This window comes from Cyrtonyx montezumae, unplaced genomic scaffold, assembly GCF_038088225.1.
Source record: "Cyrtonyx montezumae isolate F1298 unplaced genomic scaffold, pur_monq_1.0 scaffold_5, whole genome shotgun sequence".
Lineage (NCBI taxonomy): Eukaryota > Metazoa > Chordata > Aves > Galliformes > Odontophoridae > Cyrtonyx > Cyrtonyx montezumae.
Genome location: NW_027072056.1, coordinates 4,306,591 through 4,320,535, shown reverse-complemented (window position 1 = coordinate 4,320,535; position 13,945 = coordinate 4,306,591). Strand labels below are relative to the sequence as shown.

At 49.8% G+C, this 13,945-nt stretch overlaps 3 protein-coding genes and 1 long non-coding RNA gene across 4 annotated transcripts in view; 2 read left to right on the top strand and 2 right to left on the bottom strand.

Annotated features, from left to right (window-relative positions):
• The window catches only part of ING5 (inhibitor of growth family member 5), a 34,519-nt gene extending 27,070 nt beyond the window's left edge, over positions 1-7,449 (top strand). Inside the window, exon 9 of the transcript XR_010622903.1 lies at positions 7,435-7,449. The gene's annotated coding sequence lies outside the window, so the exon portion shown is untranslated. The remainder of the gene's footprint in view (positions 1-7,434) is intronic.
• SLCO2A1 (solute carrier organic anion transporter family member 2A1) overlaps positions 1-13,945 on the bottom strand; it is a 196,856-nt gene that overhangs the window by 17,762 nt on the left and 165,149 nt on the right. The window lies entirely within an intron of this gene.
• Positions 657-2,710, bottom strand: TM4SF19 (transmembrane 4 L six family member 19). Its single transcript, XM_065747808.1, has 5 exons — positions 2,428-2,710; positions 1,689-1,872; positions 1,500-1,577; positions 1,060-1,226; positions 657-971 (listed from the first exon to the last, which is right to left on the bottom strand). Exons 2-5 carry the CDS (start codon positions 1,863-1,865, stop codon positions 746-748), a joined length of 648 nt encoding a protein of 215 aa, XP_065603880.1. The 5' UTR covers positions 1,866-1,872; positions 2,428-2,710; the 3' UTR covers positions 657-745.
• LOC136056250 (uncharacterized) lies at positions 13,090-13,353 on the top strand. Its single transcript, XR_010622923.1, has 2 exons — positions 13,090-13,123; positions 13,289-13,353. It is a non-coding gene; the product is annotated as an uncharacterized LOC136056250 (long non-coding RNA).

Below are 13,945 nucleotides of genomic sequence, written 5' to 3'. Positions count from 1 at the left end.
TATCTCATTTTTATTGGTATTTTTTAATTATATGGTCATTGGGCTTAAAGGTTTGTGCTGATATGACCGCGTCCTCACAGTTCTCAGCCATCATCCCTCTGTGCTACCACCCTTGCACCACCCTTCCTCCACCTAAAATCCTTATGAATAAATAACCAATTCCTAACACTGCTCTCTACTGCTGCCCTGAGGTTCAGATCCATGCAGGGTGCGGGAGATGGCATCTCACCTGCCCCCAGAAAGCCCCACCAGCGGGCAAGCTTCACACCCAGATCCCGGCACCCAAACACACACTTCTGTGTGTGTTAAAGAAGTGGTTCATTGCTTTCCAGAACACACACAGTCAAGTGGATATCTGTGGGACCAAGAGCCACAGCTGTGGCCCTGCGGGGCATGGTGGGGATGGGTTGTGGTTGGAGGCCTTTTCCAACCTTAATGATTCTATGACTCCTATGAAACACACATCGAGAAGCACCAGCCTGATGTTCACGGTGTGCACATATATATGAGTGAGTGTGAACTCTGAGGGACCTGCACCCCATTTCCAGCACACCTCCATCCACGGCCCAGCCCAGCCCAAGCTGGGAGCCTGAGCTGCCCCCCACAGGATGCACCACCACCACGAAATGGATTAACAAAAATAAATAAGGCTTTTATTTACATACGTGGCTCAGAGCGTGGAATGGAAGACGTGGGGTGAGCACGAAGGGTCTCCCCCAGGGGCCGCAGCCGGAGCCGTGTGGTCTCACCTCACTCCAGGTGCACAGGACTGCCCTGCCTCCTTCCCCTCGCAGAAGCCGCAGAGGCAGCCGGCGCAGCCGTTGATGATCTGGAGGAAGGCCAGCACCATCTCGGCGGCACTGATGAGCAGCAGGAAGGAGAAGAAGGTGACGTGCCAGGCCACGATGCCCACCGGCTCCAGGCAGGTGCCCCAGGTGCCGGGGTAGAACAGGTAGGAATCCACCGGGCCCCTGTGCCACGTGAGGGAGAAGATGAGCCACACGTGACCTTCCTCTCTGTGGTCCTCCTTTTGCTGCTGACAGCGTGAGAGCCCCGTACCTGTTGCCAGGTGTGTCCACAAAGGGGTAGTCCCAAATGAGGCGGTTGCTGGGCTCAGTGGTGTTGTAGAGGCAGAGGGGGCCGTCGGTCAGGCCCAGCCCCGAGAAGAAGAAGCAGATGGCGGAGCCCAGGAGAGCCAGCTTGGAGAGGACAACGGAGAGGAAGGCCTGTGGGGAGCATGAGGCTTGGAGGTGGGCAGAAGCAGGCAGGGAAGAGGAGCCCTGTCCTCCAAGGGGCTGAGTATTGTGCAGCATCTCACTGCAGGGCCATGGGTGAAGAGCCAGAGGACAGGTGGCACCACGCAGTGTCCCACCACACGCCCATGAGGGAGGTGGCTCTCCGCAGACATCCCACCATGAGGTTACCACACGATATCCCACCACACGGCCACAGGAGAGGGGACACATCCCACACTGTTTGGTACAACCTCCCTCACTTACGTTCCTTCGGGTGCCGCAGTCGGAGCAGCAGGCACATCGCCATCCCACAGCAGTGATGTGGGTCGCCGCCAGCAGCACCTGCAGGGAGGAGAAAGTGCCCTGTGGGGACAAAGGGGAACAAAGCAAGCCCACCCAATCCACCCCTCTGTCCTTGGTCAGTGCATGTTGAAGGAGGACGCCGGTGCTTACCATGACGCCGCCTCCCCAGGTGCCAGGCATGATCTTGGCACGTCTGCTGATGTGCCCCTCTACCAGGTACTGCCAGGCCCCGCCAGGGAAGAGCAGCAGGATGCTGGACACCACAGACAGCATGCCCAGCACCAGCAAGCAGGGGCCCACGATGCGGCTGCATCTCCCCACACACATGTCCAACCTGCATGGAAAGGAGAGGAGGAGGTGGCGGCTCCGGCTTTGCAGAAGCAGAACCCATGGCTGTTGCGTGGTTGTTTCCGTGGGAAGAGCTGTGTCACAGCCTCCCTCCTGTGGAGGAATGGGGCTGGAAACCCAATGTGAGGGCACTGCTGCTGCTAGCCAGGAGCTCCAAGGCAAACCACCAGCTCTGCCACTCATCCATCCAAGGCAGCTCTATCTCCTTCCTTCTTCCCTGTCTTCTTCATAACATACCCAAGACCTCTCACCATCCCTGTTCCCCTAGAGCCAGGAGGGCCTGGCAACAAGTCTATCACCCCTCTGTAGATCTTCCAGAGGAGCTCCTCCTTCCCTGCAGCTCACCCAGGGGGCTGCTCCCACCTCAGGCCTGCTGCAGGTCCCCCTTTGCCTCACCAAGGACTTCTCCCCCTCCACTGCTGCCCTCTCGCTGCGGGAACCACCTCCCTCACTCAGCACAGAAACGACCAGCCAAGTCCACAGCCTAAAGCAGAATTCAAGAAATGCCTGGGGAAACCATCCTGCTTCCCTCCTGGCTTACCTGGGAGACGTTGGCTGTGTGAAACCAGAACTTCTCACCCTTCCCTAGAGGAGCTCTGTTCCAGAAGAACACTAAGAGGCATCTCCCACGGGTGCTATTTATGATGTCCACCCCGGACATCCACCCACTGCATCGCTCGTGTCACCTTCCTCATCCACAAAACCAGCAGCTCATGAGGAAGGATGACTGTCCCTCCACGCAGAGCAGCCCCCGCCAGCAGCACAACCGATTTCCTTCACAGTGAAACTCTCGAGGGAAGCAGATTCAGAAAGGAAACAAACACGGGAGCTCCCTGGGCAGGGAGAGACCCACACAAACTGCAAGAAAAGACATCAACTTTCATAAGTTCATAAGTTCATAAGTTCATAAGGTTGGAAAGGACCTATAAGATCATCTAGTTCAACCATCCTCCTATCACTATCTCTACCCAACTACTAAATTAAGTCCTTTAGCACCTCATCTAAACGCTTCTTGAACAGCGCTAGGGATGGTGCCTCAACCACCTCCCTAGGCAGGCCATTCCAGTGCCTGACCACTCTTTCAGAAAAGAAATGCTTCCTGAGGTCTAATCTAAATCTTCCCTGGCGCAACTTGTGGCCATTCCCTCTCGTCCTGTCATTACTTATCAGGGAGAAGAGGCCTACCCCCTCCTCACCACAACCCCCCTTCAGGAAGTGGTAGAGTGCAATAAGGTCTCCTCTGAGCCTCCTCTTCTCCAGACTAAACAATCCCAGCTCCCTCAGCCGCTCCTCATAAGACTTGTGCTCCAGGCCCCTCACCAGTTTTGTTGCCCTTCTCTGAACACACTCCAGGGCCTCAATGTCCTTCTTGTAGTAAGGGGCCCAAAACTGAACACAGTACTCGAGGTGCGGCCGTACCAGAGCTGAGTACAGGGGGATGATCACCTCCCTGCTCCTGCTGGCTACACTATTTCTAATACAGGCCAGGATGCTGTTGGCCTTCTTAGCCACCTGGGCACACTGCCGGCTCATGTTGAGCCGAGCATCAACCAACACCCCCAGGTCCTTTTCCTCTCTACATTCTTCAAGCCATTCTGCCCCAAGCCTATAGCATTGCATGGGGTTATTGTGGCCAAAGTGCAGGACCCGGCACTTGGTCTTATTGAACCTCATCCCATTTTTCTCAGCCCAGCTGTTCAGCCTATCCAAATCCCTCTGAAGGGCCTCCCTACCCTCAGGCAGTTTGACACATCCTCCCAGCTTTGTGTCATCTGCAAACTTACTGAGGGTACACTCAATTCCCTCGTCTAGGTCATCAATAAAGATATTAAACAAGATGGGCCCCAAAACTGACCCTTGGGGGACACCACTCGTTACAGGACGCCAGCTGGACTTAACTCCATTAACCACTACCCTCTGGGCACGGCCCTCCAGCCAGTTCTCCACCCAGAGAAGAGTGAACCTGTCCACACCACGGGCTGCCAGTTTCCTTAGGAGAATACTGTGGGAGACCGTGTCAAAGGCCTTGCTGAAGTCCAGGTAGACTACATCAACAGCCTTTCCCTCATCTACCTGTCTGGTCACCCAGTCATAGAAGGAGATGAGGTTGGACAAGCACGACCTGCCCCTGGTGAACCCGTGCTGGCTGGGTCTGATCCCTTTATTGCCATGCACGTGTCGTGTGATCTCCCTCAATAACATCTGTTCCATAACTTTCCCTGATACCGAGGTCAGGCTGACAGGCCTGTAGTTCCCCGGGTCTTCCTTACGGCCTTTCTTGAAGATGGGAGTCACATCGGCAAGCCTCCAATCTTGTGGGACCTCTCCAGATAACCAGGAATGCTGATAGATGGCAGAAAGTGGCTCGGCAATCACCTCTGCTAGCTCCCTCAGCACCCTTGGGTGGATCCCATCTGGCCCCATGGACTTGTGGGAGTTCAGATGGAGGAGAAGATCTCTGACCGTCTCTGCTTGAATCACAGGGGGTGCATTATGCACCCCGTCCCAGACTTCCAGGTCAGGGCAAGTACCATTTGGATAACTGTCCTGTCTATTAAAGACAGATGTGAAGAAGGCATTGAGAACCTCAGCCTTTTCCTTATCATCTGTGGTTATATTGCCTGCCTCGTTGAGTAAAGGAGGGAAATTTTCCTTAGTTTTTCTCCTGCTGTTAATATATTTGTAAAAGGGTTTCCTGTTCTCCTTCACAGCAGTAGCCAGCCTAATTTCAAGCTGGGCTTTAGCATTTCTAATTTTCTGCCTGCAGATCTTGGCCAGTTCTCTGTAGTCACCCCAAGTAGCCTGACCCATCTTCCAGAGGACATAGACTCTCCTTTTCTCTCGGAGTCTCAACAAAAGATCCCGGTTCATCCACACTGGTCTTTTGCTCCTCCGGCTTGACTTACAGGACTCCGGGACTGCCTGCTCCTGTGCCTTTAAGATTTCCATCTTGAAGAGCATCCAGGCTTCCTGGACCCCTTTACCCTTCAGGAGCAAGTCCCAAGGGACCCTTGCAACAAGTGTCCTGAACAGGTCAAAGTCTGCCCTCTGGAAGTCCAAGGTAATAGTTTTGCTAGTCACCCTCTTGACGGCACCCAGAATAGCAAACTCCACCATTTCATGGTCACTCTGGCCAAGACAATCTCCAACCTTCACATCCCCTACTAGTCCTTCCCTGTTAGTGAAAAGTAGGTCAAGCAAGGCATCTCCCCTGGTAGGTTCTTGCACCAGCTGAGTCAGGAAGCAATCATCCACACATTCTAGAAATCTCAAGGACTGCTTCCTCTGCGCAGTATTGTATTTCCAGCATATATCAGGGAAGTTGAAGTCCCCCATGAGAACGAGTGCTGGCCATCGTGCAACATCTACGAGTTGTTTATAGAACATCTCATCTATTTCTTCATCCTGACTAGGTGGTCTGTAGCAGACCCCCACCACGATGTCACTCCTAAGGACTATCCCCCTGATCCTTATCCATAGACACTCTACTTTGTCATTTCCAACCACTAGTTCTTCAACATCAAAACACTCTTTGATATAGAGAGCTATGCCACCACCCTTTCTTCCCTGTCTATCCCTTCTGAAGAGCTTGTAGCCATCAATCCCAGTATTCCAGTCATGGGAGAGGTCCCACCATGTTTCTGTAATAGCTACAAGGTCATAGTTAGCCTGCCTCACAATGGCTTCAAGCTCTTCTTGTTTATTGCCCATGCTGCGTGCATTGGTATAGATGCACTTCAGCTGAGATATCTGCCTCACCCCTTTTTCCAGCACAGCCTCCTTAGGCGCTTTACTGGAGAGCCCTGTTTTATCCCCTTCCCCCGTCACAGCTAGTTTAAAGCTCTCTCAATGAGTCCAGCTAGCTCCTGTGCTAGGATTCGTTTCCCCCTTTGGGATAGGTGTGTCCCATCAACAGATAACAGGCCAGGAGCCGAGTAAACTGTCCCATGGTCAAAAAACCCAAAGTGTCTATCTCTACACCAACCTCTCAGCCAGTTATTCATCACTTGTGTTTTCCTAGCCCATTCTGTGTCCTTCACCGCCCCAGAAGGTATGGAAGCAAACACCACTTGTGCTCCCACCCCTTGAACTAATCGCCCTAATCCCCTAAAATCTCTTTTCATAGTTCGCAGACTTCTCTGAGATATTTCATTGCTGTCTGCCTGAACTACTAGTAATGGGTAGTAGTCGGTGGGGCGAATCAAGTCCGGGAGTCTTCTAGTAATGTCCCTGATTCGAGCCCCAGGGAGACAGCACACTTCCCTGCGGTTTGGGTCTGGTCTGCAAATGGGGCCCTCAGTTCCCTTTAGAAGGGAGCCACCCACTACGATCACCTTCCTTTCTTTCTTAGTAGCAGCAGTCTCAATGCACGGAGGTGACTGCCTTGCCATTGGTGACCTCCTGCGGGAATCTTCCTGCACTTCACCCCTTATCACCTCTTCAACTTCCAATGCTGCAAATCTATTGCTTAGGGGTATCTGGGGGCACTGGGGAGGCAGAGGGGGAGATCGCCCACGGCACCGAGTAGGGACTCTCTGCCAGCCCTCCCTATCCCTCAGATATCCCCCTTCTGCCCTACGGGGACAGGTCAGGGAGTCCACCAGAAACTGTGGGGGATCTCCCTGGTACCTTTCTCTCTGGCACTCTAGGGAGCTGCTCCACCAGTCAATCTCCCTCTCACAGTCCCTGATGGCCCTCAGTCTCTCAACCTCCTCCTTCAATTCAACCACCATGTTAAGCAGATCTTCCACCTGCTCACACCTTGCACAGGAGAACTGCTTAGCACCCTCATCTAGTAGTAGCAGGCTCTGACACTCCTTGCAACCAGAGACCTGTGTAGCCACACTTCTAGGCAGACCTTCTGTCTGGGTCGCCACAGCCTTCTTAAGGCAAGCCCTCTGTCTTGTAGAGACCATGACAGAAAAAAATAAAAACAAAGAAACGAAAAAAAATTGAGAGTAAATAAATAAATAATGGTTTATAATAATATATATATAGATATGAATTGTAATGTGATACTTCGCGGCCCTCCCTGAGCCCTTCAGGGATATACCTCTTCAGCCCTAATCAGCTGAGGAGTGTGGGCGAGGGCGCTGAAACCCTGGCAACGCCTATGCCTCGTTAACACCTACCTCGTTAACACCTGTGCCTCGTTAACGCTTCGTTAACCTCTCGCGAGAACAGCCGTTGGGACTGCCTGCTCTCACTCGGTTCCCGAGAGACTGGAACCTCCCGAAAACCCACCCTGTACCTCAATCAGCCACTGCAGCTCCGGCTGTGCCGACTCCAAAGCAGTTGATCACGAGGACTGAGCGGTACTTCCGGGTTCCGATCGTTTTAAATCCCCCGCCGTTTCCCTGGCAACGCCTACGCCACGTCAGCCTCTCGCGAGAGAGAGCTGCCGGGGTCTGCCGGGACTAGCTGCTCTCACTCGGTTCCCGAGAGACTGGAACCTCCCGAAAACCCACCCTGTACCTCAATCAGCCACTGCAGCTCCGGCTGTGCCGACTCCAAAGCAGTTGATCACGAGGACTTTGGCTGATGCAAGTCCAGCACGGAGAGGAATCCTACTGGAGAGTAATGCTACATAGGTCCTTCAGCTGGAGGAGGAAGGTTGGCAATGCTTGGCTCAGCCTCAGGGTGCTCCAAGGGCCTGGCTGTGCACCTCAGCCCATAGCACATGGATACGGTGGGTGCACGGTGCCGTGGTGCCTTGCTGCTTGCAGGGATTCGTTTTTAAGCATCGTGGTGGTGACTAATCCTCATCACGCTGAGGCGGTGTGTCAGAGGCTGCAGCAGATGTGGCTGTAACTCATGAAGTGTTTCAGAGCAGAGGATGACTCCCAAGACCTCGCATGGCTGCTGCCATTACTGCAGAGATTATTTCCTGGATGTTGTACTCGTTCCACCCAGGGGAATGCGAGCAATGCTTGGATCAGAACGGCTTTTCCTGCTTTCAGACCAACTAGGACAGGGATGCTGAGACTCTAAAACCTGCCTGAAGCACACTGTGCCACCAGAGAAACAGAAAACAGAGCTGTAGCCCTCAGGCTCCACGCAACAGACGAGCAGTGAAGAGTAAGCATTCCCATGCAGCACACCTGACAGCAGAGAATCATTCCAATTCTCCTTCCTCTACTTTTTACATTGAGGGGAAGCATTTCTCACTTTACTGCAAGAAAATATGTTGCAATCTTATCTCATGCCCTCTACGTCACAGCAACAAGCTTCCCACACCCAATGGTCAATCACACCCCACAGCCACTCAGCATGAGACGTCAGCCAGATCTTTACCCCACGAGTGCTGATCCTCACAGCCACTCCAGCTCAATCCTCTAATAATAACCAAAAAAAGGAGCTAATTTTAGCATGGAACAGAGCAGCCTCACGAGCACAGTGACTCTTCCTTTATCATAGTGAGGGGAGGTGCACATGCTGGAAACAGATTAAGTCACTTCCAACACTGCCCTGGAGAGCTGCTAGCACAACTGCTTCCTTCAGACGTTAGCATCTTCCCAAAGGGCATCCCCACACACCTTGAACCTCTCCTCCTGAGAAAGCTTTGGGTTTGGACATGTAAAGCCAAGCACATTTACACTCCTCTGGAGTGCATGCTGGAGACAAGTGACAGGGAACACTGGTGTCAGGCTTCAGCATGGCACTGACACAGTTTCCCTGTCCCAAAGCTTTCTGGGGAGTACGAACAGGTTAAACAGTCAGCTACACAGAAACAGGGAAGTCCTTCATTTCCATTCCTTCTACCCCACAATGGAAAGAATCTCAAACAGCTCTCCATACGGTGCTGGGACAGCAAAACAAAAGAACTCAAGAGATGAAGAAAGCTAGTGAAAACAGTTTGTTTTATTTCCAGGATCAAATATTACAATAGGACATTTACATATATTTATAAAAAATGCAGCAGTTGTGTATATAGATCAGAGGTTTCCTTGAGTTTGGTCCCTCCCAGCACAGTGAGCTGAAATCACCCCAACGAGTGCTCTCCCTCCTCCAGCATGAAGTTGCATCATTGAAGGAAAAAGTGACCAGTGTAAAAACCGGCAGGCCAAGCCCGAATTTGGAAACTGTAAGTTCACCCACGTGAGGACACAGCCTGGTTAGGAAAGTCGTGCAGCCTGTGTCCCTGATCAGACAGCGTGGTGCTGAGCTGTGCTGTACCCAGATGTGTTTCGTATAAAGCTGTTCTATAAAATAGCACCTCGTCCCCCTGCTCTGTGTCCTTCCAGCTATCCTACCCCAGGAAATCTCAGCACCATTCAGCAGCTGGATACAAAAGCACTCTTCTTCGTGCTGCAGACACTCATGGTAATTGGCCAGTGACCAAATGCCAAACTTCTGCAACTACTCATAACACACCAGTGTCAAACAGAAGGTAAAACCGAGGCATGCCAAGGCACTGATGTTAAGTGCCACAGCCTCCAATTACAAATGTGTGTGTATATACACGTATATACATATGGCTATATTTAGGGGAAGTGGACAGACACTGAGCACCTCACGGGCAAGAGGAGATGGGATTAAAAGCCATCTTGCAGCACAGCACAGAAAGGGAATCTATTAACCTTCAGGCTTGGGAGCAGGCAGCAGGATGCAGTGAGATCTTGCTCTCTCCCTGTGAAGCTGTCCTCACAAAACAACACAACACAGCTTGCACACTCATTAACAGTCACCACTGAACTGTTCCTAGGTCGACTCTAAATGTGGCCAAGGGAATTCCCAACAACAGAGATGGCCAATACGGGGCTCAGAATGTGAGGTTTGCATCGTCTTCAAGACTAAAGCTACTCCAGCTCCAGCAAATCATTTCTGCTGAGGAAAAGCTGGACAAGGCATACCCAGTCTTCACAACAGACTTAGCTCTCTACCTACATTTCAGCTACCTCCCCTCTCTGTCATCCAGGGCTCCAACTTGATTAAAAAGGGATTAAACAAGAACAAAGCTGCTACAAGAAAAAAAGCAGTAACAAGTTGTTGCTTCAAGTTCCTTAAATGACACACATCCTCCCATCCACAGGGACTTCCCCACATAAAGCCAGCTAACAGAGACCCACATGGTTTGGACAAACAACAGGGATGCTTCACTGCCCCTTCCTGCCCCACAGCAAGAGGTGGAGAAAGGAAAGCCACCATTTTCAGAATCAACTTTTCCAATCCATGGCTAAGAACTCAAACGTACTTAAGGAAGAAGTTTGAAGTAGTCAGGAGATATGTCCAACAGCAAAGCACAAACCTGCATGGAAATTTTCTAAGAAGTCTATTTGAGAACCCTTCAGCAGTGAGGTTTATTCATGAAGTGCTAACACCAGCTGCCAATTTCTGATGGCAGCACGCATACAAACCACAGCACCAGTACATGTGGAAGCAGGTACGACTTGGTGCAGAGGAGCACGTACACTGACACTGCCTCAGTTAATTAATTAGTTAATTTGGTGGTCTTTTAAAATATCTCTATGCAACTGGGGGAAAACATGGAACAGAAGCTGCTTACAGCAGTGAACAAGGGATCCACTTTAGAGAGGAGAGGCATTATTCTCCTGTAACATCAGTGTGGCAGATCTGGTGAGCTCTGGAAGCAGACTGATGCATAATCAAAATAACCATTTCTGTCTACGTATGAAAACTGCTACCTTTTCATAGACAGCTCTGCTTTTACACAGACACACTTCTCAATGTCAGAAATGTAAAATCACAGACCACAGTTGAAAGCTGAATGAAAACAATGCAGGCATGCCCAGCAACCTGGGACACAGCCTTCAGCTGCCCTGCTTCCTCCAGGAGGGAATGCAGCAGGGCTAAAGCTGGTTGGTCAGCCTGGCTGATGGCAGGTACCTTCAGAAAGAGACACAATCCTTCCCTGGGCTTCTGGAGGTCAGTGAGAAGGAAGCCAACAACAGAAGTGCTGACAGCAACTGGCAGAGAAAGCCAGCACTCAGCTGCATCTTCTGTTTCTGAATACTGGTTGTGACTGTGAGAATAAGCCACAGTAAAGACATGAAATATCAAAACAAAAAAACAAGCCAGATAGAGAACACATGCAAAGAAGGTTTCACCACAAGCAGAAGAAGCTGCAGCTTGAAGCACACTGGCTCTTTAGCTCCTTACCTACAAAGCCTTCCACCACTGAAGTGCACCTCTGCTCACGGCAGTCCTTTCAACACATGCAAACTGTGGCCAAACAAGGCTGGAAACCACAAACCACAGACTCTGAGGGATGATTTGCTTTGTCCTTCAGACTTCAACTTATTCTGCAATTAGAGACTGAAGGCATTTTTTCCAGCCTTGTCAAAAGTAACTTGAACTTCAAACTTAAAATTCAGAAGCAACCACGACCAAGGCTCTTTTTAAATTGAGCCCAGGTGGCTTACACCTTCCCAGTAACAAGCTGTTGCAAGCTTAGCTTAATTAATGTGTTCAGCCACATCCTTCAGGCCAGCAAAACATATTCCTCCAAACTCCAAAGGGTCCTGAATGAAAATGTGAGGAACTGCACCCTGGCTGGGGCTGTTTCTCTGCAGCTTTCACCAGCAGAGAGCAGCTGGCTGATGTGTGCTGTGGCTCTGCTTTTACTGGGGTGGGACTAAGAGGGAAAAAAGGGGACAGAATGAAAAGAGAGAAAGAGCCACGCACAGGGACACTTATCCCCTCAGACCTCTTCTGTCTGCCTCCTGCTCACAGATCAAAGCAAAAGAAAATGAAAAGAAACCACAGCATGCCAGAGAAACAAGCAAACAGAACAAGAAATTAGATCATTATTTCTTGGAACAGAACAAACCATTAGGAACTGTCACAAAATAATGCTGACTCTATCAGAAACGGAAAAAAAATCCCATTTTTAATGTTTCTTTTTTCCCCACATTCTTTGTTTCCTGTTCAGTTATGAAAAACATTGCTATTTGCTAATAAAAAGTCAAAAAACAGAAAGAAAAAGTCAAGAAGTGAAACAGAAGACTTTCAGTCCTGATGGTTCAGGAAAAAACCCTGCCACAGCCAAGTGCAACTTTTGGTTCCTCCTGCAAGAGCTGCTCCTGGCATAACAAAAGCAAAGAGAAGCTAACCCAGGACTTCCTGGTTTGGTTTTGACAGCGTGATCCTGCAGCTGAGCACAGATTAAAGAAAGCTGTGTCAGCTCCAGAGCTCACAGTTATGGAAAATGGGGTCAGAAAGGAAGGCTCATAATATGGAGGCACACCGATCTCCAGCAACAGAACTGAAGCTCATGCTCCTGCCTGCAATGCAGTTTCTCCTCTTTCCCACTGCTGACGCAGCCATTAGTTATTTTTCACATCTAATTGCTGAAGCCTCAGCCTAACTCCATGTACACTAGTAAAACTGGGGAGAAGGGTAAAAAGAGGAGCTACCAATGAAACAGACATACAACTGAAACAGCGATTTTGTATGTTTAAGTTCACTACCAGAAAAGCTAATGTGGAATTACGTGCCCAAAGCAGATGCAAACCCCACCCTGTCCAGCACCAAGAGCCAGCCAGCCAGTCACTGCCCAACAGAGACAGAAGTGGAAGTGCAAAGGCTCCCTGCTGTATACAAGTAGGCAGTGGCAGGAGAGCAGGAAAAGTCAATGCACGTCCATCCCAGCCTGCCTGAGGGACGAGAAAGGATCGTGCTGATGTCAGGCACTGTTTCCTGTTGGCAGCCCACCTTCCTTTCCTTGCAGCGAATCACTGAAGAAGAGGCAGCAAGTATCAAGGTAACAAACATCACAGTAAGATATTTCAACTGGAGAACTGAAGCTACCTAAGGAAGCATCATATTTATACAGAAAGGATTTCCTTCTGCCCTACTCTCTTATGCCCAAGTGTGAGACAGGAATTTGGACATTCTAGAAGCACTGTGGATATCCTTCAGTTTAGAAGTGTTGCTGCTGCTGCAGAGACCAAACACCAACACCCTCACTCTTCTGGTGGCCCCATCATTCACCTTCTAATGCTGCAGAATGGCCTTTGTGAAAAGAGCTCTTTACAAACCAAAAATGGCATCTGATATCACATCACTCACTGATCAGGAAAATGCCATCAGATTCTGCTTTCATAATACTGTACCTCGCAGTAGAATGCAAAGGTGTTACTGCAGAAGGGAAATGAACTTATGCAACTATACGATTACATCATGGGGAATGCAAGACATCATCTATGTCTTTCTCTATTTAAAGACTCAAAAGGCTGGCATGAAATTAAAGGCAAAAATATCTTGAAAAGTTTCAGGTTATAAAACACTTCTGACCACTGAAGTCACATGTACAATCATCTGCCAGTTACAGAACCAGTTACAATGAGGTCTTGTATGCCTTTTTCCTCTCTGATGAAGAATGCTAATTTGGATTCTTAATTGTAAATAAACACACTGAACATCCATCACGCAGATGGCAGTGTTAGCTGACTTTTGTCTCCTGTAACCTGTACTGTACCAAGTGACCAACAGCCCAAAACCTAGGTGAGACACTGGGAAAACAGGGCACCTGGTGTGCACACAGGATGTGCCTGCACAACTTCTGCTGCCAACTTTCACAGCTGAAATGAAAACATAAATAAAGGAGAAGTTTTCAATGCAGCCTTCCAGATTTAGTGGTAAACGACAGCAGATTAAGATTAAAATAGAATAAAAAGCAGCCTGGAGCATCCAAGCCACCAGGCTATGAAGTCTTTTATAAAGCACTAATTCCTTCCACAGTTTTGACAAGGCTGTTTATGGTTTGAATTAATCACAGGAACCCTGCCTAGGATTTGCTGTCCTGCCCAACTGCAGTCTGTGCTCTAAAATCACTTACAAATTAGTCACCCCTGGTGCAGGAGTGACATAGAGAGAGGGGGGGAAAAGAAGCCAACTACTTGTCAAGTTTACATGTTCTCCACAGTCCCAATGTCTTCACAGAATCATGCCACCTTCTCCTGTCAGTTGTAAAATCCTGAAAGCAAGTAAAATGGGGAAAAAACAAACAGAATTTCCCCCTCCCTGCAGGGAGATGTCAGTGCTGCTGCAACAGCAGACACAGCTTTTCAGGTCTTTTTTTGTTTTATTTTGTTTTT